The sequence below is a fragment of the Panthera pardus genome, unplaced genomic scaffold (assembly GCF_024362965.1).
Source record: "Panthera pardus isolate Hobbes unplaced genomic scaffold, ASM2436296v1 HiC_scaffold_27, whole genome shotgun sequence".
NCBI lineage: Eukaryota > Metazoa > Chordata > Mammalia > Carnivora > Felidae > Panthera > Panthera pardus.
The window spans coordinates 71,474,116-71,501,267 of record NW_026526843.1 but is presented as its reverse complement, the minus strand read 5'-3'; the positions used below and the strand labels follow the sequence as shown (position 1 = coordinate 71,501,267).

The following is a 27,152-nucleotide window of genomic DNA, read 5'->3' as shown; positions in this document are numbered from 1 at the left end:
TTGTCAAGTATAGCCTAAGCAAAAATATTCTTTGCTCTTGCCCTTGCCAGGGCTGATCCCTGGTTATCAATGGGAAGATAACATTTCATGCTTTTTTGGATTCTGATAACTATGCTGAGCTTGATAGAGCCATGTATGTAGAAAGTAAGAGAGTAGCAGAAAGATAATAGTGTAATGGAAACTATGTTGGATTTGGAGCCAGATAGTCCTGGACTTGTTGTCAAATCACTTTGGACTTTACCTCTCTGAATGTGAGTTTCTTCATTTGATGTAATAATGACCAAAAAAAAAATGTTTCTCAGAGTTGTTTTGACGTGTAGAAATCACCCAACACAACAAACAGGCTGCCATTAAGACTTATTTTCCTTCCTTCCTTAGTAAGGGAGAAGTGCTCAGAAAAAAAAAAAAAATATGGCTACATTCCTGTGGATGAGAATATGGGGAATTATCATCTACCTGAGGCAGATTAACCCAGGACATCATTTTTTTTAATGCTTAGACATAGGGTATAGGAGAGAAAAATAATTTGACTTTTGATTAGTAAGAACCATATTTTATTTGTTTAAACTTGAATTAATTACTACAGGAGACTCAGAATTTCACTTCTATTAAGGTTTTAGGATTGGCTTTCTGACCCTCTCCTTCATATCCATCTGAAAGGACTCAGATACAGATCTTCTTAGAGATAAGAAGTTTAGACTAGATGACTCCTAAAGCTGCATCCTATCCTAAAGACCCTATGGGTATTTTAATGGCCAAGTGTTGAGATGGTAGCCTGAGAAATTTCCAGCATCACTGTGTGTCATTTCCCAACAAGAACCTCAGGTGTAAGGATTTTGCTACTTTATATTGCAGAATGGAGGTGAGGGGATGTCTACATGACCTAGAGAGATGACTAAGGAAAGTGAGGGAATGGCGGGGGAGAAGACCAAAGAAGGCTGGTATGATAACACTAATCATGATCCCTCACTTGTGTATTCATTTTAAAGGCTTTTTATCTTTTTATATAATTTATACTGCCACTCACAATAGAGTTCAGTAGGATGGGCAATACTATTCCTATTTACAGGTGAAAGTGAGGCTTAGAGAACTAGGGCAAAGGATACCAAACTGCTTTCTTGCTTAGTCTCTTTTGGCCATAGATCTCCCTTTGGATAAGGTAAGGCCATATAGCTGGGTTGATACTATTTAATTGATCTAAAATTGTTGCCTGACCACCATTTTAAGTTATATACCTTAACCTCAGCACTCAGGTTTCTGTCTTCATCTATCCCTCATGTAAATATAGCCCATGAGACTGGCTGACCCCAGAGAACTTCTTGAATTCCTTAGCAGGATCTAAAAAGTCTTGTCCACATGACAGGAAACCCCACAGACATCATCACTAGAAGTAGCAGAAAAATCAGCTTCACACTGACTCAATGAAGCAAGAAATAATCTTGTTTTCTAAGTAATAATAATTTACACAGGTTAATTTGCTCCTAAAGACCTCAGACTTCTATCCTTTTATTTCTGCTAGGCACTGACATGTGTTGCATTGTTTCTTCTGTGTCTTTCCAGTTTGGAGACTTCCAGGGACCATGTCCTACCCATTGACTATTACTTTCCACCCCAGAAGACCTGCCTGATCTGCGGTGATGAAGCTTCTGGCTGTCACTATGGAGCTCTCACTTGTGGAAGCTGCAAAGTGTTCTTTAAAAGAGCCGCTGAAGGTAAGGGGTCTTGCACACTCACTTCTACCTCCCTTTCTTCTTTATCTTATATAGAGATACACCAATCTTCCAGAGCCCAGGATTTTATCATTTCAAAGTTAAGGTCACTGGTGGGACCCTCTCAAAGAACCTAAGAGCCTAAAGAAAGAAGTTTTCATACTTTCTGGTCCCCTGGCTTCAGCAGCCTTGGTAGTACAGGCAATGTATTCAGTGAAGGTGGTCCCATCTGGTGCTTACAGCTTGGAAGGGTCCTACAAATAAAAGAAAATTAATTATTTGAAAAGATTTAATTTCTTCCCTGTTTGTGTTCCACTTTGTTGCATAGTGATGGAAAAATTGTCTTTATTAGAGAAGTCAGAAGTGGAGAAACCCCAACTGAGTCCTTAACCCATTCTCTGTAGTGAATATGGGAATGTTCCTTCAAAAAGTCTCCCTGGCCTCAGCCCCAGAAACAAGCAGACCATCAGTCTGTGCACGTGCTCCCTTCTGCTGCTGCCTTTTTGAGACCTCTTTGAATTAATAGCCCCTAGATAAGTAGGAATCCAGAGTGATGAAACACTTTTGTTCTTTCCATAGACTTGCCTTCAGGATCTGTCCATTGGTCCAGCACCCCAAGCTAAGTTTCATCTTATATTTGGCTCAAGCCCTGACTTCTTAGTCTTATTTAGCTTAGAACAGTTCATGTCTGATCCGCTACCAGAGGTGCTCAGCCTACATCCTACAGCAAGAACTCCCATTTCCAGACCTCCTATATATGCTAGTGACTCCTTCCTTCCCAATCAACCTGGGCTTAAACCTCCTATTCATCCACTGCCTTCCCCATCCTGTCCTAAGAGCTTGTTTTCACAAAGGGACACTGATAAACAGCCCACAGACAGACATAGTCTGCTCTGGGGGCAGACCCAGTTGCCAAACACCAGTATCTACTCCTGCCTTCACTTTCCACAAAGGAAATACTTCCTTCCAAGACCTATCCTTCTCTTTCTTTAGCCTAGAAATATTGAGTTCCAAGTCAGAACCCAAACAGGCAGCCTTTCCTTATGTAAGGGCTATAAACCCTGAGGACACTCTTAAAAGTGGCAGGTATATAAGCCATACCTTTCACCAGAAATGTTATAGAACCCACCAGAGGACAACAGAAGCATCAGAGAGCTTTTGGCATCTAGACAAAAGGTGCAAAGCAGGTGCCTTTTACTAGTTTTTGCATTGGTAGCCATTTGGAATGATTATTGTCTTCTCATCATTTTAGCCAGGTGGCAGGAATACTTATAAAACAGAAAGTCATTATTTTGTTTTCTTCCAGTCCCCAAAGCAACAACGAGACAGCTAGAATTTAGTATTACTGAAAACATGCTGCATGTTCCTTCCATACCCCCAAGTGGCCTATTGCTACTGCTTGTACTGGGATAGTTTGATGTGCAGGGCCCCAGTACCTAGACCTAGGCAGTTTGGAAAGAAACACAGAGAGCAGTACCTGCCTTTCTTAAGAGTACTTACACAAGGATAGCTGTAAGATAAGAAAGCAAGGAATAGCCCCCAACGACTTCGGATCATCTCACCCCAACTTCCCCAGTGGATTCTGCTTCCTCCCTCTACCCCATCATCCAGTAGGCCTTGTCTGTAAAGCAGAGAATAAACCAGGGCACCTATCTAGAGACTGTGTGTCAGAAAGCCCAGACAGCACAGTAATAGCAGTCGTATCAGATGGGGAAAGAGTTCAAATAAGCAACTGAACAAGCAAATACAAGTCAAATAGATTAGATTGTATTTGATGCTGCCTCTGGTTTTACAGATCTGGGTCACAATACTGTTATTTTTGGAAAACAGGGAAAGTAATCAAACATTGTAAAATGGAATATTTTGCTGTCATAACATATTCCACATGGAAGCTTTGTTCAGAAGTTAGAGCTGAAGGAGGAAGGAAGGCAGAATGGCAGCTGGCAGGGATTCCTGGGAGGAGCTGTGCTATGATGTGTATCTTGGACTATTTGAGAACAAGGAAGCAGAGAGGGGTAATCACTCAACTTGCAGAACACTTGGAAATCCAGCAAGGTCTTAAAATGCTCTAGACCTTAGAATAATTTAAGTTATGGAAACTTGGTAATATTTTCTTTGAGAAAATGAGCCTCCGTGGGCTCATGGGGCCAAATACTCTTGACTCTTTGGCATACAAAAAAATCACAAATGGATTTCTTACAAAGCTGTGGAGCCCCTTGGTTCCTTTGGAATATGAACCCCAGGTTCCAGTCCTGAGCCCTTTGAGGGATAGGAGAAGATGGTATAAACACACACACACACAGAAAAGAAAGCAAAAAATGGCATTTTCTTTCTTCCTCCCATCTGGAAAACTTGGTGACTTGAGTTTACTACTGTCATTATCTCTGTTTGAAGGCGGGGGGCTGTCTTATTATCCACAGGAAACATTTATTGATTCCGATTTTTCCCCACTTTTACAATGTGTCCTTATTGCCCAAATGGCCTTTATGAAAGTGATTCTGAATCTGCTTTATTAAAACTTGGAATTCCACCTGTCTTGGAGAAAGTGGAGCACAAATCTTTCTTTTCCTCATTTGTTTGTTGTTGTCAGTTAAGTCAGACTGAGTGTTCAGAGTGTTGATTACCACTCTATTCATGGTTTCAGAAATCTCTGGACTGGGCACAGGTACAAGACTTAAAAGCCTGGCATGTCAGACAGAAATCCATTTCTAGCTTTGGTAGATCATAAAGCATGAGGCTTTAATGCTGTCATTGGTGCAAGGCTCAGCACAGAGTCAGTTGTAATCTACCCAGGTTTTCCTATTGAGGAGGAAGAGAGAGCCTCATATTTTCTCATTGTCAGTAATTCTGGGAGTTTGGGGTGAGGATTAGGCTAGTCAGGGAAGCATCTTCATATTTTGAGATTAAAAAAAAATAATGGTGGTAGTCCATGGGGCTAAAATCACTAAAAGATTTTTGGTTGTCGAAAGCTCAGTGAAAGTGTGTGTGTGTGTGTGTGTGTGTGTGTGTGTGTGTGTGTGCACATGTGCATATACACACACACATGCAGTTGGGGGAAGATCTGTGGACTAGAAACAGGTATAAGGAGTGGGGTGGTGTGATGAACAGCGAGGTTACAGGGGAAGGCATACTGAATGCTATCTAAAAGGCCAGGAAGTCAAAGGAAGGTGATGCCCATATACAGGAGTAGAAGCTCAGAGGAGTTTTAGTTGTCTGGCTTTGGATAATTAATTTTCCTCGTTGGACTTCAATTTTCTCTGTAAAATAAGGGACTTAAACTAGATATTTTTAATATACCCTTCCAGCGTAGATGTTTATGACGATTCTACAAATTCAAAGCATCGTCACTATCAAAACTATTATTGGACCAAACAAACATGCATTTATACCTATATGCACTTTTGGTTTTGCCTTCCTAACAGATAGTGAACCCTATCTCCCATTCTTTTAAAAATCAATTTTTAGATGATAGAGCCATCTGGGAAAGTGCACTATGGATGGGCTAGGTTAAAATTCAGGACTCTGAGATTCCTCCTTCCTCCAGCATTGTGACCATAGTTGGTTAACTTCCTTTCTTTTCCATTTTCTCATCTGGAAAATCAGGATATAAATCCCCATCTTTACCACATCATGTTTCAAAGAGGGTTAATTAGTTCATTATGTACACTGTGTGCTCAAGAATTTACTATTTTTCAGACATTTTCTAGTAAAACATTGGAGATTGTACATCCATTTATTTTGTACACATGGAGTGCTCTTTGGTACACATCATAAAATTGAAACTGTAGTTTACATTCTGGACTCAAAGAATTACACCATCCTCGGTGATGTTTACAATATGTCTCCATTTAGTATTCCTGGCAAATTTTATATAAGTGTGGCTTTGATTCCGTCTCTCACCCCAGGTTTTTGTGAGGGAAGAAATGTAAGTGAACCCTCATTGAACTCTTTCTGTCCTTTAAATCCACTCTTTCCCACCTCAACTCATGTGGAATTGAAAGTTAACTTCTTGTTTGGAGACTTGCAGAGAGTTTTTTTGTGCTTTTCAGTGTCCTCTTGACTCCTCGCTTTTTCAGTAACATTTCCCCGGGGCAAATTAGCTATGTTAGAAGGATCTGCTTGCAGCGTCACCAGAGCCTTGATCAGGTATCTTTGGCCAAGGAGTTGACTGATCCTGATTGCACTGATCCTGGATATCTTCTCACAAAGTTCCTCTTATCTTTTATCTGTCTCTGGTTTTTCTAAATGTCAAAGCCAGGCTTTAGATCTGAGGTCAGCTTTTTCTATAAAGGACCAGGTAGTAAATATTTTGGGCTTTGTAGGCCATTTGACCTGTGACTGGACTATTCAACTCTGCATTTGTAGCCTGAAAGCAGTCCTAGACAATACGTAAGCTAATGGGTGTGGCTGTATTACAATAAAATTTTATGGGCACTGAAATTGAAATTCATTTAATTTTCACATGCCATTCAGTACTATTTTTGTTTTGATTTTTTTCAGGCATTTAAAATCTAAAAATGATCCTCAGCTCTTAAGCCACACAGAAACAAGTGGCACAGTGGATTTGGCTTGTGGACTGTAATTTTTGACTCTTGCTTTAGATGGTCACTTATGTGCTTGCAAATCTGCATACTAAATTTAACTCTTTCCAATGTTCTAGTATTTTATTAACTCTCTAGTTCATCTAATTTTAAACATTCTTCTGAGTGGCCAGAGTTTGCACATCTTGGTTTTCCAAAATGCCAGATCTGGTGGCCTCTAGGTATTGAGCATTTTTACGAAACAGGAAAAAAGTAAGTTAATCTAGGAATGCTAGAAGAGAATACATTTTTTTCTAATGATCTAGTAGATCACTCTCCTTTGCAATACCCAGAGAAATTGAAAATATTTCATATGTTTTCTAGACTTTGGCACCATAAACATGTGGATGACTATGAAATCTACATGAATGAGTTTTGCTGGATGCCACATATACCACAGATGGTAAAGAGGAAGGACTTTGGAGACTTTCTGGTACTAAGTGTTATGGAAAAACTTTCTGTCTGATAGAAAACAGGGCCAAGGTGGTCAGCTGAGTTATGGATCTGCCATATATTTCCCCATGATTCTTTGTCTTTACACATTTGCTGGCATAATTCTTGCTGTCCCCACAAGACTAGACCACAGGCCTTCAGAATAAATAATTTAGCTCTATAACCCATTGCAGTTGATACCCACTTGCATCTCTCATTAGTGCCCAATTTAGGAGGCAGGTCAAGAATTTGCCATTGCTGCTATACAGTGCCCTGTGCCTGCTTATTTATAGCATGTACATTTTATGAAAGCAATGATTAACAGGAAGTTATGTCACTTCCAAAATCTTCCTAGTCCATTGCATGCTTCCACTTTGTGTTACTATTTCCCAATCTGTTACATTTTTAAAGCCCATGTATTGAAGCTAGAACATTTTTTCAGTCCTCCACAGAATCTCTTGGTAATTGTGAAACTATGTGTAGTAGATTTTTGCATTTGGCTGCTATTGCAAAGGCAAACGTTAGAACCACTTTTTCTTCAAAGGTAGGAGTTATTTATTACTTCTATGGGCTGTAGTCCCATAGCAAGAAACACACTATCCTTCAAAATGACCAAAATCTGTGATGAGCCATTATTTCAGAAAACAGTCTCTTCAGTTATAATAGCTATGTGTGCATACTTCTGGAACCTATCGTTCAGGTGTTTTCATGCTCCTTTTCATGGCTAGGCAGCTGCTTTCAGCATTCCAAGTAGGCAGGTGTGCAGAAGAGGGTACAGAAGAGGAAACTTCCTCCTATACAAAAGAGAAAACTGAGGGGCACCTGGGTGGCTCAGTCAGCTGAGCTTCTGACTTTGGCTCAGGTCATGATCTCATGGTTCCTGAATTTGCACCCGAGATTAGGCTCTCTTCTGTCAGCACAGAGCCCACATTGGATGCTCTGTCCTCCTCTCTCTCTGCCTCTCCCCTGTTTGCACTCTCTCTCAAAAATGAATTTAAAAAAGAATAAACTGATATTTAGAGGTAAATGTCTCTTTATAAAGGGAATAAAGATTAGAATTCTCAGTCCCTTTGCTTCCAGTCTTTGTTGCTATTCCTGAGGCACCCCAGTGGAATCACCATAGCCTCCTGACAGACCAGTGCCTAGAACGGGCCTGGTAGTAATCTGCTCATTCATTCAGCCAGTAAACATTTACAGGGTGCTTACTACATGTGGGGTGTTGGGATCACATACTCAAGGTACAGAGCTTGCCTCAAGGAGCTTGGTGATCATAATCCTGGACATCTTTAAATCTCTTCAGTGAATGCAGGGCCACTATATCCACTGCCCATTTGAACTTCAAAACCATCTGAGACAGAAGGCAAAGTTATCCTTCTCATTTTCCACATAAGCAAACTGAGGCTTTGACAGTTAATCAACATGTAGTAAATGGAATAGCTGGAATTTGAACCCAGGTGTTCTGAGTTCAAAGGTAACAGTCACTCTGCTATAGTATAGCTTCCCCTCAAATATATAAACATACTAACCCCAAGTAGAAAGAAAGGGTTGTTATGTCTAGGAAAATAAGAAAGCCAACAGTGAAGAGATGACAGAAGTTAAGAAAGGCATAAGTACTGTGGGGAGAAACCAAGGAGACACTGAGTAACACTAATTTGAGGGAGCTTGTCTTCCTAAGAAAGCCCCAAATATTTAAAAGAGTTGGTGGTGAAAAGAGCAGTTTCTTCATTAGGTAGAGCTGGGGACATGTGAGCCATAGTCCTTCCACCACCTCCTACTCTTCATAGGGAAAATTCTGATTCTGATAAAACCAGCATTAATAGCTCTTCATTCACTCTCATCACACATACACAGTACAGAAAGCATAATTTAACACCTTTTATCAAGAGAATTTTGCTCATTACCAAGCTAACGGAAAAGCTCAGAGACAAAGCATATACGTACAAATGGTAGATCCCTGGTTCCTTGACCCTTGGCTTTGAGCCTTCTCAAAGTGTACCACAGAATGTTTTCCATGGGGCCAGGAGCAAGAGAAATTTATTTTCCTCCTCTTTGATGTCAAAAGCAGAAAATACTGTATTTTAGGACAGAGGTTAAAAGCCACAAAGTCTTATCCTCTATCAGTGTTTTAAAATTTTGATCTTCCTTTTTCTCCTGGGATGCATCATAACATGGATGGACCTTGATTTCATTGTGGTATCTGCTTGTGTGCCCTGGAGAATGGGCCTCTCACAGTTTTATAAGTTAGATATAAATACATTCCTACAGCTCCATGGTACAAGCTCTTTCACTTTCTGGACAGCTAACTCAGCCATGAGCTGTTTAATAAAAAGACTTAAAAGATTTGCAGTGCTTGGAATCACAGGTTCTGAAAATGCTAATCTGTTGAACCTTGAAGAAAAGAAACTTAGAAACCTAAAAATCTGGCCAAGATATTTTATGGATAAGGAAACTGAGGCTCAGAGAGAGGAAATGACTCTTCCAGGTTCACAGAACCTATAACTGGCAGATATTAGGGCTTCCTAGAGATTTCTTGTTTCTTGCCTGAGGGGCTCCTCCAGCCTCAAAGCCAATTAGCTGAGCCACAGAGATTGTTACCTTGAAACACTCAAGAATTATGTGAGGCAGAATAATAAACATTTAGAACAGCCCTTGGCTTGCAGAAAGTACTTGGCTTTTGTGAGTCCCTTCTACTTCTGTAACTTTATGTTTTTCCCTTTAGCAGGGGAATGATTAATGTTAGTCTATGATAGAAGGGCTCTATGAGACATTTTATGGTATGAAAACTCTTGCAAGGTTTTGTGTGTATAAATGTGTATGGATTTTTTAGGGAGTGTTTCATAACTTTCATGTGATTTTGAGAGGTCATATAACACAGAAAAGACTATGGACCACTAGTCTAGTCTAGTGTTTGATAAGGAATTTATGGACCCTCAGAGGAGTATCCTAACTACAGAGATACCCAAAATGGCTGACGACTGACACTTTCCCCACATGGTGTCCATTTATTCATAGGTACTTACTTAATGTGTACGCCAGACCTCTACCAGGGACTTGGATAAGAGATAGTAAAAAAAGTTATTTATTGGGCACTCAGTATACCCAATATTGCTTTACAGACATTTTCTCATTCAATCCTCACAACAACCCTATGATATAGGTATTATTATTGCCCCCACTTTGCAAGAGGAACCAAGGCACAGAAGAGTTAAAGTGACTTGCCCAAAGTCATGCAACTAGTTAGTGGCTGTGGAGTGAATATGACAGCGTTCTCAACATAACAGAGTGAGGTAAGTGCTGTACTAGAAGTAAGTACTCAATCCTCTGTGCATACGGAATAAGAGAATGAGTTATTTTTACCTGGAAAGTTTGAGAAAGCTTCACAGAAAAGTTAAGGGTTGATTTAGGTCTTGAGAGATGCATAATAATTTGCTAGATGCAAAAAAGGTAGGAAGGGAACTTCAGGAAGAGGGAAAAGAGAAACGAAAGGCAAGGCTGCATGAAAGCTAGGGGCTTGTTTGAGGAATATTATGGAGTGCAGAGGGGGGTGAGTTCCCCTTATCACATGCAGCAGGTCCCTTGACCAGCCTTCAGTCAGCCTTTTGTGCCTGCCCCACCCCATGCCGAACTGTGCATTCCTGTCCTACTCTAATCTCTTGGCTTTTTGGAAGCAGGCTGTTGTCTAGGTGGTGAAACAAGAGCACCAAAAGGGTTCTGGTTCTGTCATTGTCTCACCATGTGGCCTTAGGCATGTCTCATTCTGTCTTTGCCCCTAGAAATTTCCATCTGAATAATAAAGTGGTTGGACTATATGGTTTTGAAGAATTCAGCAGTAAATCTGTAACAGTCTAAATATCAATAAATCTCTGAAATTTTATGGATACTCCAGATGTATCTATTTGCCAGTGGTTCACTTTATATGCATCAGCCATGGGAAATAGGCAGACCCAAGTTCAGTCCCAAGTCTTCTCTGTGCTTCTGTGAGGAGAGTAATAGCTCAAATGGCTATTGTAAGAACTAAATGATGTGTAACACAGCTCCTGGTGCCCAGTAAGTTTTGGTTCCTTGGTTCCTTCTGGAGTGAAGCCTTAATCATTGGCACACATATACTTATGGTGTCCCCAGGGTCAGCAGAAAGGGAAGATGGGAAATGGTATTTGTGTTAGTCCCTGATTAATGTAAGGTTCTCAGACACACACACACACACACACACACACACACACACACACACACACATCTTTTCAGTGTTAATTAAGGGTCAGTAGTATTTGTATAAGAATATATCAAAAGTCAGCCTCTTCCTTTTCCTTCTTTGCCTCTCTGGGCACTGTGTGTAACACTCCCCAGACAGCACAATAAACACATGTTTTATTGCTTTTCCTGGATTCCAGGCTTTGGACTTGAAGGTGTTAGAGCTATCTGTGTGTCTTCATCCTCAAGACTTGTCTGACCTCCCTGGTAAATTCAGGTCCATAGCCACAGGCCAGGGGGGGAAAAGGTCATAAATCTGAGCCAGCACCTGTGTAAATACATTTTAAGGCTTCTTTTCCTGAATACAGATGGATGTTTTTTGAAACCAAACCAGGTTATCTTTTATATAGAGTTTTGCTTTGTATATCATTGGTGTTTTGGACTTCTTGTAGGAGTGTGGTTTGGTTGTAGTGTTACTGTTTGTTCATTTGTTTTGGGGGGTAAGAGGCATTTCTTTCAAAAACAGGATAATGTCTTGGTATGAGCTATGACTCCACTGTGTTTAAAATAGAACACTAGTGATATACTGGAATTCATTCTGCTTCCCATAGATTGGCTGTACATCCCTCTACCCCCATTCACTCTCCAATGTAGATCCTTTTAAAAATGAGCCAGCCAAATCTAATGTGTAGCATACTGCTTATCTCTGACTCCTACCTGAATCACCTTCATATATTGTCCAAAATTCTATGTGTGGGGGAGATGGTTAATACCCTGCCGAGGGCCCCTAGGACCCATTAGTAGGTGGGTATCCAGTTATTTAGGTCCCTTAGTTCTGCTAGGCTTCTGAATACAGACGGGGTTGGTCCTTTATCTGCATTTGACAGGGCTCCTGCTTCCCACTGTCCTACAAGGGCCTCTTCGTCCACACTATCTGTGTAGCCTCCATGACTCCCCAGAAACTCCTCTGTAGCCCATGTTACTTAGAAAACATTCTTCTTTGTTGTTTTTGCAACTTGATGAGGACTAGCCAGCAAATTTAGGTTCATATTATGGTTACATTGGAGCAGAAATAGATGTAGAAAACAAAAAATATATGGAATTATTTCTCATCTACCTAAGAGCTCTACAAAGATACTAGAATGCTCTCTACCTAGAATCCCTATTGATATAGGGGTAAAATACTTGATTTACATACATTTGTTAACTGTGTACCCATGGGAAAATGACATCTCCTCCCTGAAATTTAATTTTCTCACCTATAAAATGGAGATAATGATGACCACTCCCAGAGAAGTTATAAGAATTACATGACATAAGGCAACTGGAAGTTTCCTTGCATAGTGCCAGACTTTCAAAAATAAAGTGATCTAGACAATGTGGACAATGCCTCCTGTTGCATGAATGAGAAATCAGCCCTATATCAAATTATAGAATATTTCCAGGGGTCCCATGATTTCACTGTTAGAAATGCTAGTGTGAATTAAATAATTCACCTGTTGCTATTTACATATATAATTTGATAGTAATTATTTTCATACAGATGGCGTATTTCACACGATTCAAAATATGACAGTTTTGTAGATGTGTAAACTCCTCAGTACCAAAAACCCAAAAGGAATTAGCTAGAGCAATGGTAAGCAGCACAGAGCTCCCTGGACCCTGTCTCCTAGTTACAGGGAACTAGATTTTAGCATTTGTATTCTCATAGTCTAGTGGCAAGGAAGAAGGTATGGAGGTGAATAGCTTTTATTCATTCATTTTTTTCAACAAGTATTATTTCAGGCCCTGTGTAGACCCAGAGATGAGTGTGAGTTGACCCTGTTGTCAGGGAGCTTCTAGCCTGGTGGACATGCCCTCCGAAGTCATCTATGGTTTTAATACTGCACAGAATATCTAAGTACAGCAGAAGCAGTGTGATGGACAGGTGAGAAAAATGTCTACAGGGATAGCACCCCTGCTCTGTGCCCAAAGACAACCCTGATCAAGGCCAGCACAGTTTGAGGGGCCTACCCCCATAAGCAGTTCTGGAAGCCTTATCAACAACAGAAAACAATAATAATGATGATAATCATAGCAGTTCATATTTACTGAACATTTTCTCTGTGTTAAGCACTACACCACTAAGTGCTTACGTAATCTTTACAATACCCCTATGAGGTAGTAGATACTTGCAAATAAAGAAACTGAGGCACAGAGGACTAAGAAAGCAGTAAGGTAACTAATTCATCTCAGTTCAACATACATTCAGTTTCTATTATATGTCAGGCCTTGTGCTAAGAGCTGGGGAGAGAGTGATGAGTAAAACATCTGAGTCCAGCAGAAGCAGCAAATCAGCACACAGTGAGGCAAGCATATTCCAGGCATTCTGCTTGATACTGGAAACTCAGTGATGAATGAGACACAGTCCTTTTCAAAGATCTCGAAGTTTAGTGGGGGATAACAATGCAGAAACAAACATTAAATACTGCTCTAATAAGTGTCCTAAAAGAGGTAAGTAAAACATGGAACAGATTATGCAACTGATTGGTTTAAATCAAAGGCCAGAAGAAACAATGTTATTAAGAATTATGGAGAAACTAATTGATTTAAATCAAAGCCCCCCCAAAAAATGTTAATGTAATTTTATTTTAGCTTGGTCATTTGTGTTCAGTTTTTCATTCTATTCCTAAAATGGATGATCAGTATTTGTTTTGCACCCAAAGATATTAAAACACTGAAGGAGGCTGTGCTTGCAATATAGTTAAACTATTCTGTTATCCTATTGCATGCCCACACTTTCTTCTTCCTCACCTTTACTCAGGCTACTCCCTCTGCTACAAGTGCTTTTTCTCCACATCTCAGTATCCTTCAAGGTCTCATTTAAATGCCTCCTCCATGAGGCTTCCACTCCATCAAAAGACATCCCACCCTTCTGTGTTCCCACAGCACTTCATGACTCCCTCTCTTGTGGTTCTTTCCATTTCTTGCTTTACCTCAGCAATGTACTTACCCATATTTTTCCCTCTGCTGAACTGATTTCCTTAGTGGAAGGTTCACTTTGATGAAACCATGATTTTATTGTAGATGCATTGGAAACCTCTTTTGGATTAAATTGTGCCTCATGGATGTCACCCTACAATGTTAAACATGTGAAATTACATCATCTGTCTGGAGATTTATATTTTCTACTAATGGCTTTTTAAATGCCCACCACCTTCACACAACAACTGACCAAAATATTTGTCATTATTTTAGGTCTTGCCTTCATGCTTGCATAATTGGTAGTTTTTTTTTTTCTTATGCATCTATTGTTAGATATTTAGATTGCTTACATGTACTTAGGTTGTATTCATGCACATTATTTTTTTTCTTTTTAAAATTTCCTTAGGATCCATTTCTACCAGTGGTGTGGTAGACACATTTATCTGAGTCAAAAGCAGGCATTGGGGGTGGGAGCATATAATGGGAAGGTATTTAGGAACGGTAGACACATTGAAGGAATTGGAAGGAGGTAGGTGGCTATATATACATCCAAAATCATGTGTTATGTATTAGGAATTTATTAAAGTCCCCTCTGTTTGAAAGTATCTTGCCATGTATGATCTGTCACAGTGTCTGATACCCCCCACCATATGTGGAATTGTTTTGGAAGACTTGACTTTCTGGGACACATTCAACCATTCTCAGAAAATACTATTGGGAATTAGGTTGTCAGTATATCCATTGGCAGGACTCTGAAGGCACAAAACACCAGTCTCATAAATTTTGAAAGGCATAGGGGATTCAGAACAGGTTCTGTTATGTTACCTGAAATAAGAAGGCTTAGATTAAACATCAAAGTGGCAAGCTCTGAGAAGCCAAGAGTCAAATGAAAGAATTGAGCATTTGGCAGGATGAAAGGTCAGAAGGGGAAGAGGGAAGCAGAGGAAGAGTTGTAGAGAGAGATAAACATGTTTCACTTAACAGGACTTGGAATTGTGTTAGGTTTGTGCGTAAAACAGTAGCAATGAGATCACTTTATATGAGGGATAAATGAATGAGTTCTGAGAAAACCCAACAGCTGACTTCATATAAAATTGTAGGGGTGGGGCGCCTGGGTGGCTCAGTCGGTTAAGCGGCCGACTTCGGCTCAGGTCATGATCTCGCGGTCCGTGAGTTCGAGCCCCGCGTCGGGCTCTGTGCTGACGGCTCAGAGCCTGGAGCCTGCTTCCGATTCTGTGTCTCCCTCTCTCTGACCTTCCCCTGTTCATACTCTGTCCTCTCTCTGTCTCAAAAATAAATAAACGTTAAAAAAAATTTTTTTTAAATTGTAGGGGTGATGGCATGAGGGGACATCCAAGTCAAAATTAGTGTCAATGAACATTAGAAAACCATGAGGACTTTGGACATGAGAAAACCAGCAGGGCAGAACTCAGGACAGCATGGCAGACTGAGCACATAGAAGTAAATTCACACCAACCATCACACAGGATTACAACTACTAATGTGTGATAGAGGCCAGCTTGGTACATTTGAGGAATTAGAGTGAGGCAGGTGGCTGTATTAACTTATTGGTTGACTTCACTGGCATGCTTTGGGGGTTGCGGCTTCCAGATACTCCAGTTTTCTTGTTTAGGTGGAGACTGCAAAATCTAATGAAGAGCTGTAAATTCCACATGGAAAAAGGCTCCCCAAGTTACAGTAGAACATGGAACCCTCTGTATTTTGAGGATAGAGGGGCTCTGTAAGAATTAAAACTGCATTTTCTAGTTCTATCCCCCAGGCTTTTTTTTTTTCATTTTTTCGTCCACATTGAGACTCATTTTCTCTTACTGAGTGCTACCTAGTGCTACCACCCACTGTCCTTGCCCTCTTCACCCGGAGTGTAAGTTTAGATCACATTCTTTGGGTTCCCAAAAAAAACAAAAGAGATGAGTTATTATTCATCAAAATGGATATTAGTAAATACTGAAGAAGAACAAACTGGATGTACACTATACAAAATAAAGAATCTGTTCCTTGGAACCAGAGATCAAACAATAAAGAGCTTTCTTTGGGCATTAGATCTTCCCATAAGGTGATTCTCCTTTAGCCATGTCAACTTGGCCAAATCTTTACTTATAACCATTCTTCATGTTTATTAACCCACTCACTATGCTCCCAAGGGGTCCTAGGGTAATGCCAAAAACTTAACACACATATCCAATAAGAGGAAAGTCACTTTCTACAGCAAGCCCTTATGTGATGCTGTGAGCATTTGACACCTATGATGCTAGGAACACTAGTAACTAATCTGATCCCTTTTTGGAGCAGAATGTGATTGATGTATTGCCTCAAAGAGACTCTAACTATTCTAAGAAATATAATCCAGAGTTTGGTGACTCACATCAGGGAATATGTACAGACCATAGGTCCTGCAGATAAGCCTTCCTCTGATTAGCTTCAGAGATTTTAAAGCAGCTAGGATGTGGTTGAGTAGGCCTTAGGAAATTCATTTGATTTCTCTAAGCCTTAATTTCTTCATCTATAAATTGTAGATAATACAGTGGCTGAAAAACCAAAGGAACTACTGCTTATAATATCACTGTATAAATTTCAAAGCATCAAATGAGTATTAGTTTCTATTTTCTAGGGGATCGCATTACCATTGTTCTGGAAAATCATGGCTGTTGTTAAATAAATACTTGCCTCTGACCACCCTGGAACCTTTTGTAAAGAGTTGCCTATATGGGAAACAGCCTTACTTGAAAATCACTTCATGGCTTGCATCTCCCCTTCCTTCCTCCCTTCCTCCCTTCCTTCCTTCCTTCCTTCCTTCCTTCCTTCCTTCCTTCCTTCCTTCCTTCCTTATTCTTTCTTCTTCTTATTCGTCTTCACTTGCATGTTTTCTATGTACAAGATCATCAAGCATATCTCCACCAATGTGCAGTTACATCACAATGATTACCTCTGATTCAGGGTTTCTCAAAGTGAAATTACCACCCTCCAATAGTTTATTACAAAGATAGCTTACAAATTGACAATATGTCCAACCACTTTTGCATGATACAGGGATAAGCAGATATATAATTTTATTTATGGATATACTGTCTCTCAGCAAGTGAGCAGTAGCCAGAAAATGCCCAAGAAAGGCCATGAAGAGTGCCTTCCCATTAGAGCTCAGCTTTCAGCCTCAGTTGCAAGGTTGCTAAAATCCTGTGCAGATACGTTGCAGGGTTTATAGAAAAAACAAAACTTGCTCTAAGACAAATCTCTTGATTCTTTGCCTAGTGTTTTTAATTAACAGCAGACATAGATTTTATCTGGCATTTGGCAACAGGGAAGTTTCCTAAGCTGTATGCACATTGTAGAAGTGATATTATGGGAATGAATTTATTTGTTGTAATTTATAAATACATGGGCTTTTTCAATTCCATCACCCTCAAAATTTTATGTTTTCCCCAATAGAGCAGTTTCTCTGCCTTTAATATATTTGCTTTGTGCTGAGCATTCTTGCCTAACAAATGAACCTTGTGAAACTGATTCCAAGGTCCTTTTCTTTTCTTTTTTCTCCTTATGCCCAAACTGCCAGGGTCAGTAGTGGCTGTGGTGGGCTGGCAATGAGGTGGCAGTAAGGTAAGCTTTGTCCTCTGACCTCCCGTGACCTATTCTATCCATTATTTTGGGGCTCTAAGCCAGTATTCCACAGAGCAGCCTCACCAAACTCATTGAGACTGAAGGGGAACCAAGATTTTAAACAGCCATTATGGAGGGAAGGAATGAGACTTAAAGTTTGTAAAATGATGGTGCTGTCTTTGTTGATTCTTTTCATTCCTGAAAGATATTACTCTTCATTAGGAAACTATCAAAACCTTATGATTGTCTAGGACCTGGGCTGGTTCCTTAAGAAGCACATTACAGGGAGCTCTCTTGGCCAACAAAAAAATTTAAAAATTAATCATTTATTCATTTATGCATTCAACTAATGTATATTAAGATTTTTTTTCCATTCATTCCAGTCTGGAATGACAAAAAAGAATAAGCTTCATCCTTGTCTTTTTCACAATGTAATGAGGAAGATATCTATTTTTTTTATTTTTTATTTTTTTGATGTTTATTTATTTCTGAGACAGAGAGAGACAGAGCATGAGTGGGGGAGGGGCAGAGAAAGAGGGAGACACAGAATCAGAAGCAGGCTCCAGGCTCTGAGCTGTCAGCACAGAGCCCAATGCAGGGCTCCAACTCACAAACCATGAGATCATGACCTGAGCCAAAGTCGGTCACTCAACGGACTGAGCCACTCAGGCGCCCCTATCTATTAATTTTTTTTAAGTTTATTTACTTATTTTGAGAGAGAAGGAGAGAGAGCATGAGAGGGGGAAGGGCAGAGAGAGGGAAAGAATCCCAAGCAGGCTCCATGCTGTCAGTGCAGAGCCCTATGCCAGGCTTGATCTCATGAACTGTGAGATCATGACCTGAGCCAAGATCAAGGGTCTGACGCTTAACTGACTGAGCCACCCAGGTGCCCCCTATTCTTTCACTTTATAATGATCTATTACATTTTATGCACTGCTGGATGTTTTAATATGGTAATGACACAATGGAGTGATAGAAAAGTGAAGAGAGGGTGGGGAAGAACTGAGTGTGGATTTGCCTACTCTCAAGGTTCCATTTTGAAATACTGGGAATGCAGTTTCAAAGGACTATTTTGCAATCTCACTCCATGGCACTGCAGATAATAGAATCTTGCTGTCACATGCGAAAAGAAAATGGGTGACAGAATACAATGAATAAGATTAGAAATTGGGAAGAGTTAGAGTTCATTTCCTTTTAGAAAAGAGTCTTCTTTCTACATGCATCATGGCAAAAGTAAAACCACCACTGAAAAAAAGAAAGCTAGCATGTGACCCCAGAGACGTCACTGAAGCTCTCTAGAATTCTGCTTCCGCAAAGATGTTAATGTTATTTGTCCTTGCTACTTCATGGGTATGTTGTGAGACCACGTATGGGAAGGGATTTACTAATGTTAACATACCTTTCAAATGTATGAGATTGTTATTAGGACGTAATGTAGGTAGACCTGCCTTCATCAGTGACTTGGAGTCTTTAAAGACCGTTTCTTTTTTTTCTAATTTTGTTTAATGTTTATTTATTTTTGAGAGAGAGACAGCGCAAGCAGGGGAAGGAGAGAAGATAGAGGGAAATACATAATCCAAAGCAGGCTTCAGTCTCCAAGCTATCAGAACAGAGCCTGACGCAGGGCTCAAACCCATGAACCAGAAGATCATGGCCTGAGCTGAAGTCAAATGCTTAACCAACTGAGCCACCCAGGCACCCCTAAAGACCTTTCCATGCTTTTAAATTAAGTCATTTGTGCTACAACTTACAGTGCACTCTTGATTTCCTTTTCTGACTCCTCTCCCGTAGACTAAGAATTATTGGCAACAAAAGGCAAGCTAAGACTTTCTTTTTTTTTCTTTCCTTCCTTCCTTCCTTCCTTCCTTCCTTCCTTCCTTCCTTCCTTCCTTCCTTTCATAGATGTAGATATATCTGTATATCTCTGTCTATATAAATTTCATGTACCATAATATTCATCCTTTGTAAGCGTGCAATTCAGTTGATTTTAGTATCTTTATTTAAAAAGTCATGCAAACATCACTAATCCCAGAGAATTTTCATCACCTCGAAAAGATACCTTGTACCCATTAGCACTTACTCCCAATTCTCCCTCTTCTCAGACCCAGGCAACCACTAAAATACTTTCTGTCTCTATGGATTTATCAATTCTGAACATTTTATATAAATGGAACAACTTTATGTGGCCTTTTTATCGGATCCTCTCTCATTTAGCATCATGTGTTCAAGGTTAAATCCATGTTTTAGTATGTATCAGTACTTCATTCAATTTTCTAGATAAATCATAATTGCTGGGTTATATGGTAATTCCATGTTTAACTTCCTGTGGGAATGATAAAGTGTTTCTATAGATACTGCATTGTTTTACATTCTCATCAGCAGTATATGAGAGCTCAAATTTCTCCACATCCTTGCCAACACATTATCTGTTACTTTATTATCAATTATTGTTATTATTATTATTATTGTTAGCCTCATCCTAGTTGGTATGAAATGGTATTTCATTGTGGTTTTACTTAGCATTTTGCTAATGGCTGACAATGTCGTGCATTTTTTCATGTGGTACATCTTCTATACATGTACATCTTCTATAGATAAATGACTATTCATAATATTTGTTCATGTTTTAATTGGATTATTCCTGTTTTTATTTTTGACTTGTATGTGTTCTTTATGACTTCTGGATACAAGTCTCTTATCAGATATATGATTTGCAAACATCTTAACCCATTATATAAGATATCTTTTTATTTTTTGGTGGTGTCCATTAAAGCACAAAATCTTTAATTTTGATGAAGTCCATTGTTATCTTTTCTTCCCCTCTTATTGCTAGCTCTGGTGTCCTATCTAAAAATCCTAATCCAAGGTTATAAAGATTTGCACCTATGGTTTCTTCTAAGAATTTTGTAGGTATAGCTGTTATATTTGGGTCTGTAATCCATTTTGAGTTGATTTTTGTGTATGATGTGAGGCGGGGCCCCAATTTCATTCTTTTACATGCAGGTATCCTGCTGTCCTAGCACCATTTGTGAAAGAATGTCTTTCTCCATAGAGTTGTCTTATTATCCTTATATATCCTTATATGAATTTCTATCTGGACTCTTAGTTACATTCTACTGAACTATATGTCTATCCTTATGCAACTACCACAGTATCTTGATTAATATATCTTTGTAGTAAGGTTAGAAATTGAGAAGTGTGAGTCCTCCAAATGTGTCCTTCATTTTCAAGATAGTTTTGGCTATTCAATGGCACTTGCAGTTCCATATAAATTTTTGAGTCACTTTGTCAATTTCAGGAAGAGTGCTAGCTGGGTATTTTGATATGTTGAATCTGTAGATCAATGTGGGTACCATTGTATGTTAACAATATTAAGTCTTTAAATTCATCAACACAAGATGTCTCTACATTTATTTAGTTGTCCTTTAGTTTCCTTCAGTTCTGTTTTATAGTTTTCAACATATAAGGCATACAGTTCTTTTGTTAAATTTACCCCTTAAATATTTGATTCTTTTTGATGCTTTTGCAGATTGAGTTTTTTTTTCTTAAATTCATTTTGGAGTATTCATTGCTATTCTTATAGAAATACAATTAATATTTATATGTTGATCTATTTACTACATTCTTGATGAATTCATTTATTAGCTCTAATAGTTATTTTGTGTATTTTTTGGAATTTTCTTTATACAAGATAATATTATCTGAGAAAAGCAAACATCTTCCTTTCAATCTGAATGCCTTTTATTTCTTTTTCTTGTCTAATTGCCCCAACTAGAACATCCACTACAATGTTGACTAGTAGTGGTGACAGCTGACGTTGTTCCTGATCTTAGGGAGGAAGCTTTCAGTCTCTCACCACCAGCTATGGGTTTTTCATAAATATCTATTATCAGGTTGAGGAAGTTTCTATCTAGTCCTGGTATTTTTATCATGGAAGCTTGTTGGATTTTGTCAAATGCAGATCACCATCTGTTTTTTTTTTCTTTTATTCATTAATCTGCTATATTACATTGATTGATTCTTGTTTGTTGAACCAACCTTACATTCCTGGGATAAATCTCACTTGATTATGGGGTATAATCCTTTTTATATATTGCTGGATTTGATTTGCAAGTATTTTGTTCAGATTTTACCTTTATATTCATAAGAGATATTGGTCTTTAGTTTTCTTTTTGTACTATCTTATTCTTCTTTTATTATCAGGGTAATAATATTTTCATAAAATGAATTGGAAAGTATTCACTTATTTTTTTTTTGGAGGTGTTTGTAAATAATTGGCATTAGTTCTTCTTTAAACATTTAGTAAAATTCCCTAGTAAAGCCATGTGTTCCTGGAACTTTCTTTGTAGGAAATTATTATTATTATTATTATTATTATTATTATTATTATACTGATTCAATCTCTTTACTTGTTATAGGTCTATTCAGATTTTCTACTTACTTTCTGAATTAGTTCTGGAGGTTTGTGTCTTTCTAGTAATATCTTCATTTCATCTGTGTTAGTCAATTTGTTGGCATACAATTTTTTGTAGTATTCTCTAATAATCTTTATTTCAATAAAATTAATTTCAGTTAAGATGATTCCATAAATTGTCTTTATTTCAATAGAATTGTCTCTCCTTTCATTCTTGATTTTCATAATTTTAGCCCTCTTTCTTTTTTATCTTGGTTAGTTTATTAAAGGGTTTATTGATTTGTTGATCTTTCCAGGGGACCAAGATTTGGTTTTGTTCATTTTGTTTTGTTTTGTTTTCTATTTTCTACTTCATTTATTTAAGTAATCTCTATACCCAGTGTGGGGCACGAACTCATAACCCTGAGATCAAGAGTTGCATGTTCCTCTGACTGAGCCAGCCAGGTGCCCCTACTTCATTTATTTTTGTTCTAATCTTTATCATTTTTTTCCTGCTTTCTTTGCTTTTAGTTTGCTCTCTCTTTTTTTGCATTTTAAGTTGAGTTACACTATTTATTTGAGATCTTGTTTTTAACATAGCATTTACAGTAGTAAACTTCCCTCTAAGCACTGCTTTCATTGAATTTCATAAATTTTGGCATGTTATCTTTTCATTTCAATTCATTTTATATATTGTCATTTCCCTTATGTTTTCTTCTTCAGCCCATTATTTACACTGCATTGTTTAATTTTCATATATTTGTGAATTTCTGAAACTCTCTTTTGTTATTGGTTTATAATTTTATTTTATTTTTTATCAGAAAACATTCTTGGTATGACTTAATAAATTTAAATTTATTGAGACTTGTTTTATGGCCTTAAATGTGCTCTTTTTTCTGGAGGATATTTCTTGTGCACTTAAGAAGAATACGTATGTGGTGTTTTGGGGTGGAGTGTTGTGTATATGCCTGTTAGGTCTAATTTGGTTATGTTGTTCATGACTTTCCATTTCTTATCTTCTTACTTATTCTATTCTTTATTTAAAGTGTGGTATTTAAGTCTCCAGATTTTATGATTGAATATTCTATTTTTCCATTCAGTTCTGACAGTTTTTATGTTGTAGGGGAAGCTCTGTTATTAGATATGTATGTTCACAATTGTATGTCTTCCCGGTAGATTGAACATGTTACCATTATAATATCTCCATCTTTGTTTCTAGTCATATTTTTTGTCTTAATTTCTTCATCTAATATTAGTATAGTCCTCCAGCTCTCCCTTGGTTACTGTTTGCATGGAATATCTTTTTCAGTCCCTTTGCTTTCAATCTATTTTTGTCTCTGAATTTAAAATTTCCTCCTATAAACAGCATAGTTGCAGTTTGTTTTTTCAATCCATCCTGAAAATCTCTGTCTTTAATACCAGTGTTAACTCCAATTACATTTAACATAATTAACTTATAAGGTAGAATTTATACCTGTCAAACCTCATGGCTGTTCGTTGTTGCTATTAGTTGTTTGTTTGTTTGTTTTTGTTGTTGTTTGCTTGTTTAGTGACTTTTTGGAACTGATTCTAGATGCCTGGGAATATAGTGAAGGTTTTCAAAGCCTCCTATGAACATCTCATTTCTCCACCTTTAAAAAAATTTATTTTATGTTATTTTCATTTATTATTTTATTTTATTTTTAACAAGCTTTAATGCACTTTATTTTTCTTGTATAAAACTATGTGGTGGCCATAGCTAGAGCCTGGATCCTCTACACAGAGACTCATGTGGGTCTTTACAAGATGGTCAGTGAATTCCTGATGGGGAGACTTGATGAACACAGACTCTTTCCAAAGGTCAGGGGTGAGACAGGTGTAGGTCTTGGAAATAGCTAAAGATTTTATTTTTAAGTAATCTCTACAGCCAAGGTGGGGCTTGAACCCACAACCCCGAGATCATTAGTCACATGCTTCTCTGACTAAGTCATCCAGGTGCCCCATCATTTCCCCACTTTTTAAAAGCTTTTTGGTTAGCTCCTTGTTTGCCACAATTGTTATCTACCAACTTAGCCAAGCTGATGTCTCTTATTATTTTCTAGAAACTTACACAGGGAAAAAGCTGTTTACACTGAGCAGGCTATAAATCAGGTTAAATAAACATAGTCTTTAGGGTAGAATCTTTCAGGGAACCCCCAGACAGGTTAAATAACGACAATTCTCTAAGAAAGAGTCTTTGAAGAAATCCCAACACCATTCTGTTTCCTCCAGTGGTTAACAGGCTACTGTTTTTCACCATCAATACAGGCTGTTTTTCATGCATATTATGGGACTGGAGAAGGAGTGATTGGGAATAGTGTAAATTTAAACACCACAGAGTTTTGAATAAATGCTCCCTGGCTACAACTGTTTGGTTAATTTTTACCCTTTTTTCCCCCAATTTTCTAATTTCCTTTATGGAGTAGAGAATTTGAAGTATTCATCCCTCCATCATTTCCTCTGACATTACTCCAGTCTAAGATGTTTTGATTGAGCAGTTCCCAACCTTTAAAAAGTGCGCATCTAAAGTGTCAAGGAAAAATGACTCTGAAAGTTAATTGAATTTTCAGGATCCCCAGTGTTGTTTTTTGTTTGGCAAGCAAGAAGAAAGATGTTGTTCTTCACATGTGATTCATATAAAAATGTACTCCAGGCCATATTCTCCCCCTCTATTCAGAGTCCTCTAGTTCTCCCCCGTACTCAGAATAAAGTCTTTGACCTAAAAGTTAATGACCTATAGGATCACAAATGATCTGTACTGCTGTTGTACCTCAGACCTCATATTCTACCACTTTTTATCCTCCTGTAGCTGCACTGGCTTCTTTGTCAGTCCCAGAACATGTTAGGCAGTCTCCTACATCAGGGCCTTTATATCAACTATTCCCTCTGCCTTGTATGCTTTTCCCTGAGATATCTGTGCAGCTCACTCCCTCACTTTGTTCAAGTTTTTTCCTAGGTGGCATCTCAATGACGTTTGCTTCTGTCACTCAATTTAAAATCAATCTGTCCCAGCACTCTCCATCCCCCTTACCATGCTTTTTGTCCATAGCACTTGTTGCTTTCTAACATATTACTTAATATTTTAATTAATCAAGTCTATTGCTTATTGGCTATTTTCTTCCCTCTGCACCTCCTCATGCACATTAAAATAATAGTCATGGTAATGATTTTTTTATTATTTGTTCACTTACATATTGTATGCACCCAGAACACTGCCTGGCAGATAGTAGATATTTAATATATACTTATTGAATTAATTAATTAATTTCTTAATTCTGCCCAAATTTCTCTTAATATTTTCTCTGTTTTATGGAATAGAAACCATGTGCCTAGTATAGATTCTGGCACTTAATAGGTGTTTAATAATTTCTCATTGAGTTACATAATGAATATTATCCCCATTTCCAGCCCTTATTGATAGGTAAATGAAATGTTCCACCTAAATAAACTTTCCCAGATAACTGATTTCCAGAAAGTCTAGGTTTTAAAATTTTTATATATCTCTTAATGTAATAGGTAAAATGGTTTTCATGCCTTTCAAAACATAGCAGAGTGACTATAATTTAACATTTTTTGTTGCTGTTGGGAAAACTGTGGGAAAAAGAATAGGAGTAAGAGATAAAATACCTGGCTGTGGCAATGATTTCATCTCTTAACTGCATGAGCTTGGACAATTCTGTTAACCATTCTGAACCTCAGATTCATCATTTTTAAAATGATAATAACTTCCCTGAATACCTCATGTATTGTTGTGTGAGGTTCAGAGAAGACAGTGCATGGGAACACTATCTGTAAATTGTAAAGCTACCTAAAAATGCAAGGTGGAGGTGTTTATGATTTGGGAAGATGCTGAATATATATGAACTGATTGCTACTGGTTGGTGTTTATTAGGGAACAAAGAAGGGGTACACTCAATGTGAGAATGCCTAAGCCTGAATAACATCAGCATTGCCTGTCATTAGTTGAAGATAATTTTACATTCCTGATGTTTAAGAGTAGGTCTCTTTCAAAGCTGGAATTTTGCAGGTCTCCTTGTCCTGGATTACTAAGCATGACTCTTGTTTTTTGAGAAAACTTTCTTGTGCCCTTAGTACTGAAAAATGTACTCCAAAATTCATAGACACTCAAATACCTAGGGACCTTTGGGACAGTGAAAAACCAGCAGATGAAGTTAGACCTGTTTGTCAGCTGATGTTCCTCCAGTTGGCCTGGATGTTTTATTGGTTTTGTTTGTTTTTCATTAAAGAAAGCGTAGAAACGTGTGCTTTTGAGTTATCTTGACTTTCCTAATCACCAGTGGAAAGGAGTAATTTATTAAACATATTTTGGGGGTTCTACATTATAAAGGAATTTTAAGATTAATGAGAGACTTCTCATTTTTGTCAGTGACCATTATTTTAGTTCATAATTCAGTTGATTTAAATATTTTTGGTGAGAATTCTTTTGGGGAACTCAAATGTATAACAGGAAAATACATTATATTTATGGAAAATGGATGGATAGTATGGGTGGACCTTTTTTTCAATGGATCCAGTTTCCCTGCCTCATTCTCTGATGGTTGGAAGGTAAATCATTCCAAAGTGCTTTAACTGAGCAGTCAGCATGCCAGCAGTTCATTCTACCATCCCACTAGCCTCCAGATGTCATTTTCCCAGTCATGCTTGATGGTCAGTTACTGGTCTTTCAGATAGTAATCACCAAATGCAGTCCTCAGCAGAGGTTGGAGGAAGGAACAGTCAAACCTGTTTGGTCATCTTAAGGTAGTGGTAAAAAGAAAAGCGTTTGTTTTTGGTACAAAGGGAGAGAAAAATGGATGGAGTCAATGTGTTTGTGACGTTATAGAGTTTTTGATGACCAACAAATCATCAGTTTTACAGTCTGTTAAATTCATCAATCTTGGCTCTTTCCAACCTCTGTGCCTTTTCAAATATATCACATCCTCTGGAATGCTCTACCTGTGCTTTGTTCACTTAGTAAAATTCCATGTTGTCCATCAAGATTACTCCTTTTGTAAAATGCAACTTTCCTGACTTCTTTTACCTTTGGAGTTGATTTAACATTTACAGGGTGATAGCATTTCTCTTACTATACAAATTATTATCATCCTATTATTTTGTCTTCTGATGACATTATCTTTTGCTAAATTCTTTGTATATCTTTTCCTGGGTCCTATATTTAAAAACCCACCCATTTATTCCTCTCTGTTTCTATTTCTCTTTCTTTTTCAATATTTAGTGACTGTCTACAAGGGCCAG

At 38.1% G+C, this 27,152-nt stretch overlaps 1 protein-coding gene across 4 annotated transcripts in view; it reads left to right on the top strand.

Moving 5' to 3' along the window:
• Positions 1-27,152, top strand: part of AR (androgen receptor) — a 187,348-nt gene that overhangs the window by 108,607 nt on the left and 51,589 nt on the right. For 3 of the 4 annotated variants that reach the window (XR_008418251.1, XM_019428580.2, XM_019428579.2), the window contains exon 2: positions 1,561-1,712. Coding sequence is in view for 3 of the 4 variants with exons in the window: in XM_019428580.2 (XP_019284125.2) it covers positions 1,561-1,712 (152 nt within the window). In the remaining variant the exon portion in view is untranslated. Of the gene's footprint in view, positions 1-1,560; positions 1,713-2,288; positions 4,255-27,152 lie in introns of those variants that run through there. The other variant, XM_053891534.1, reaches the window with a different exon arrangement.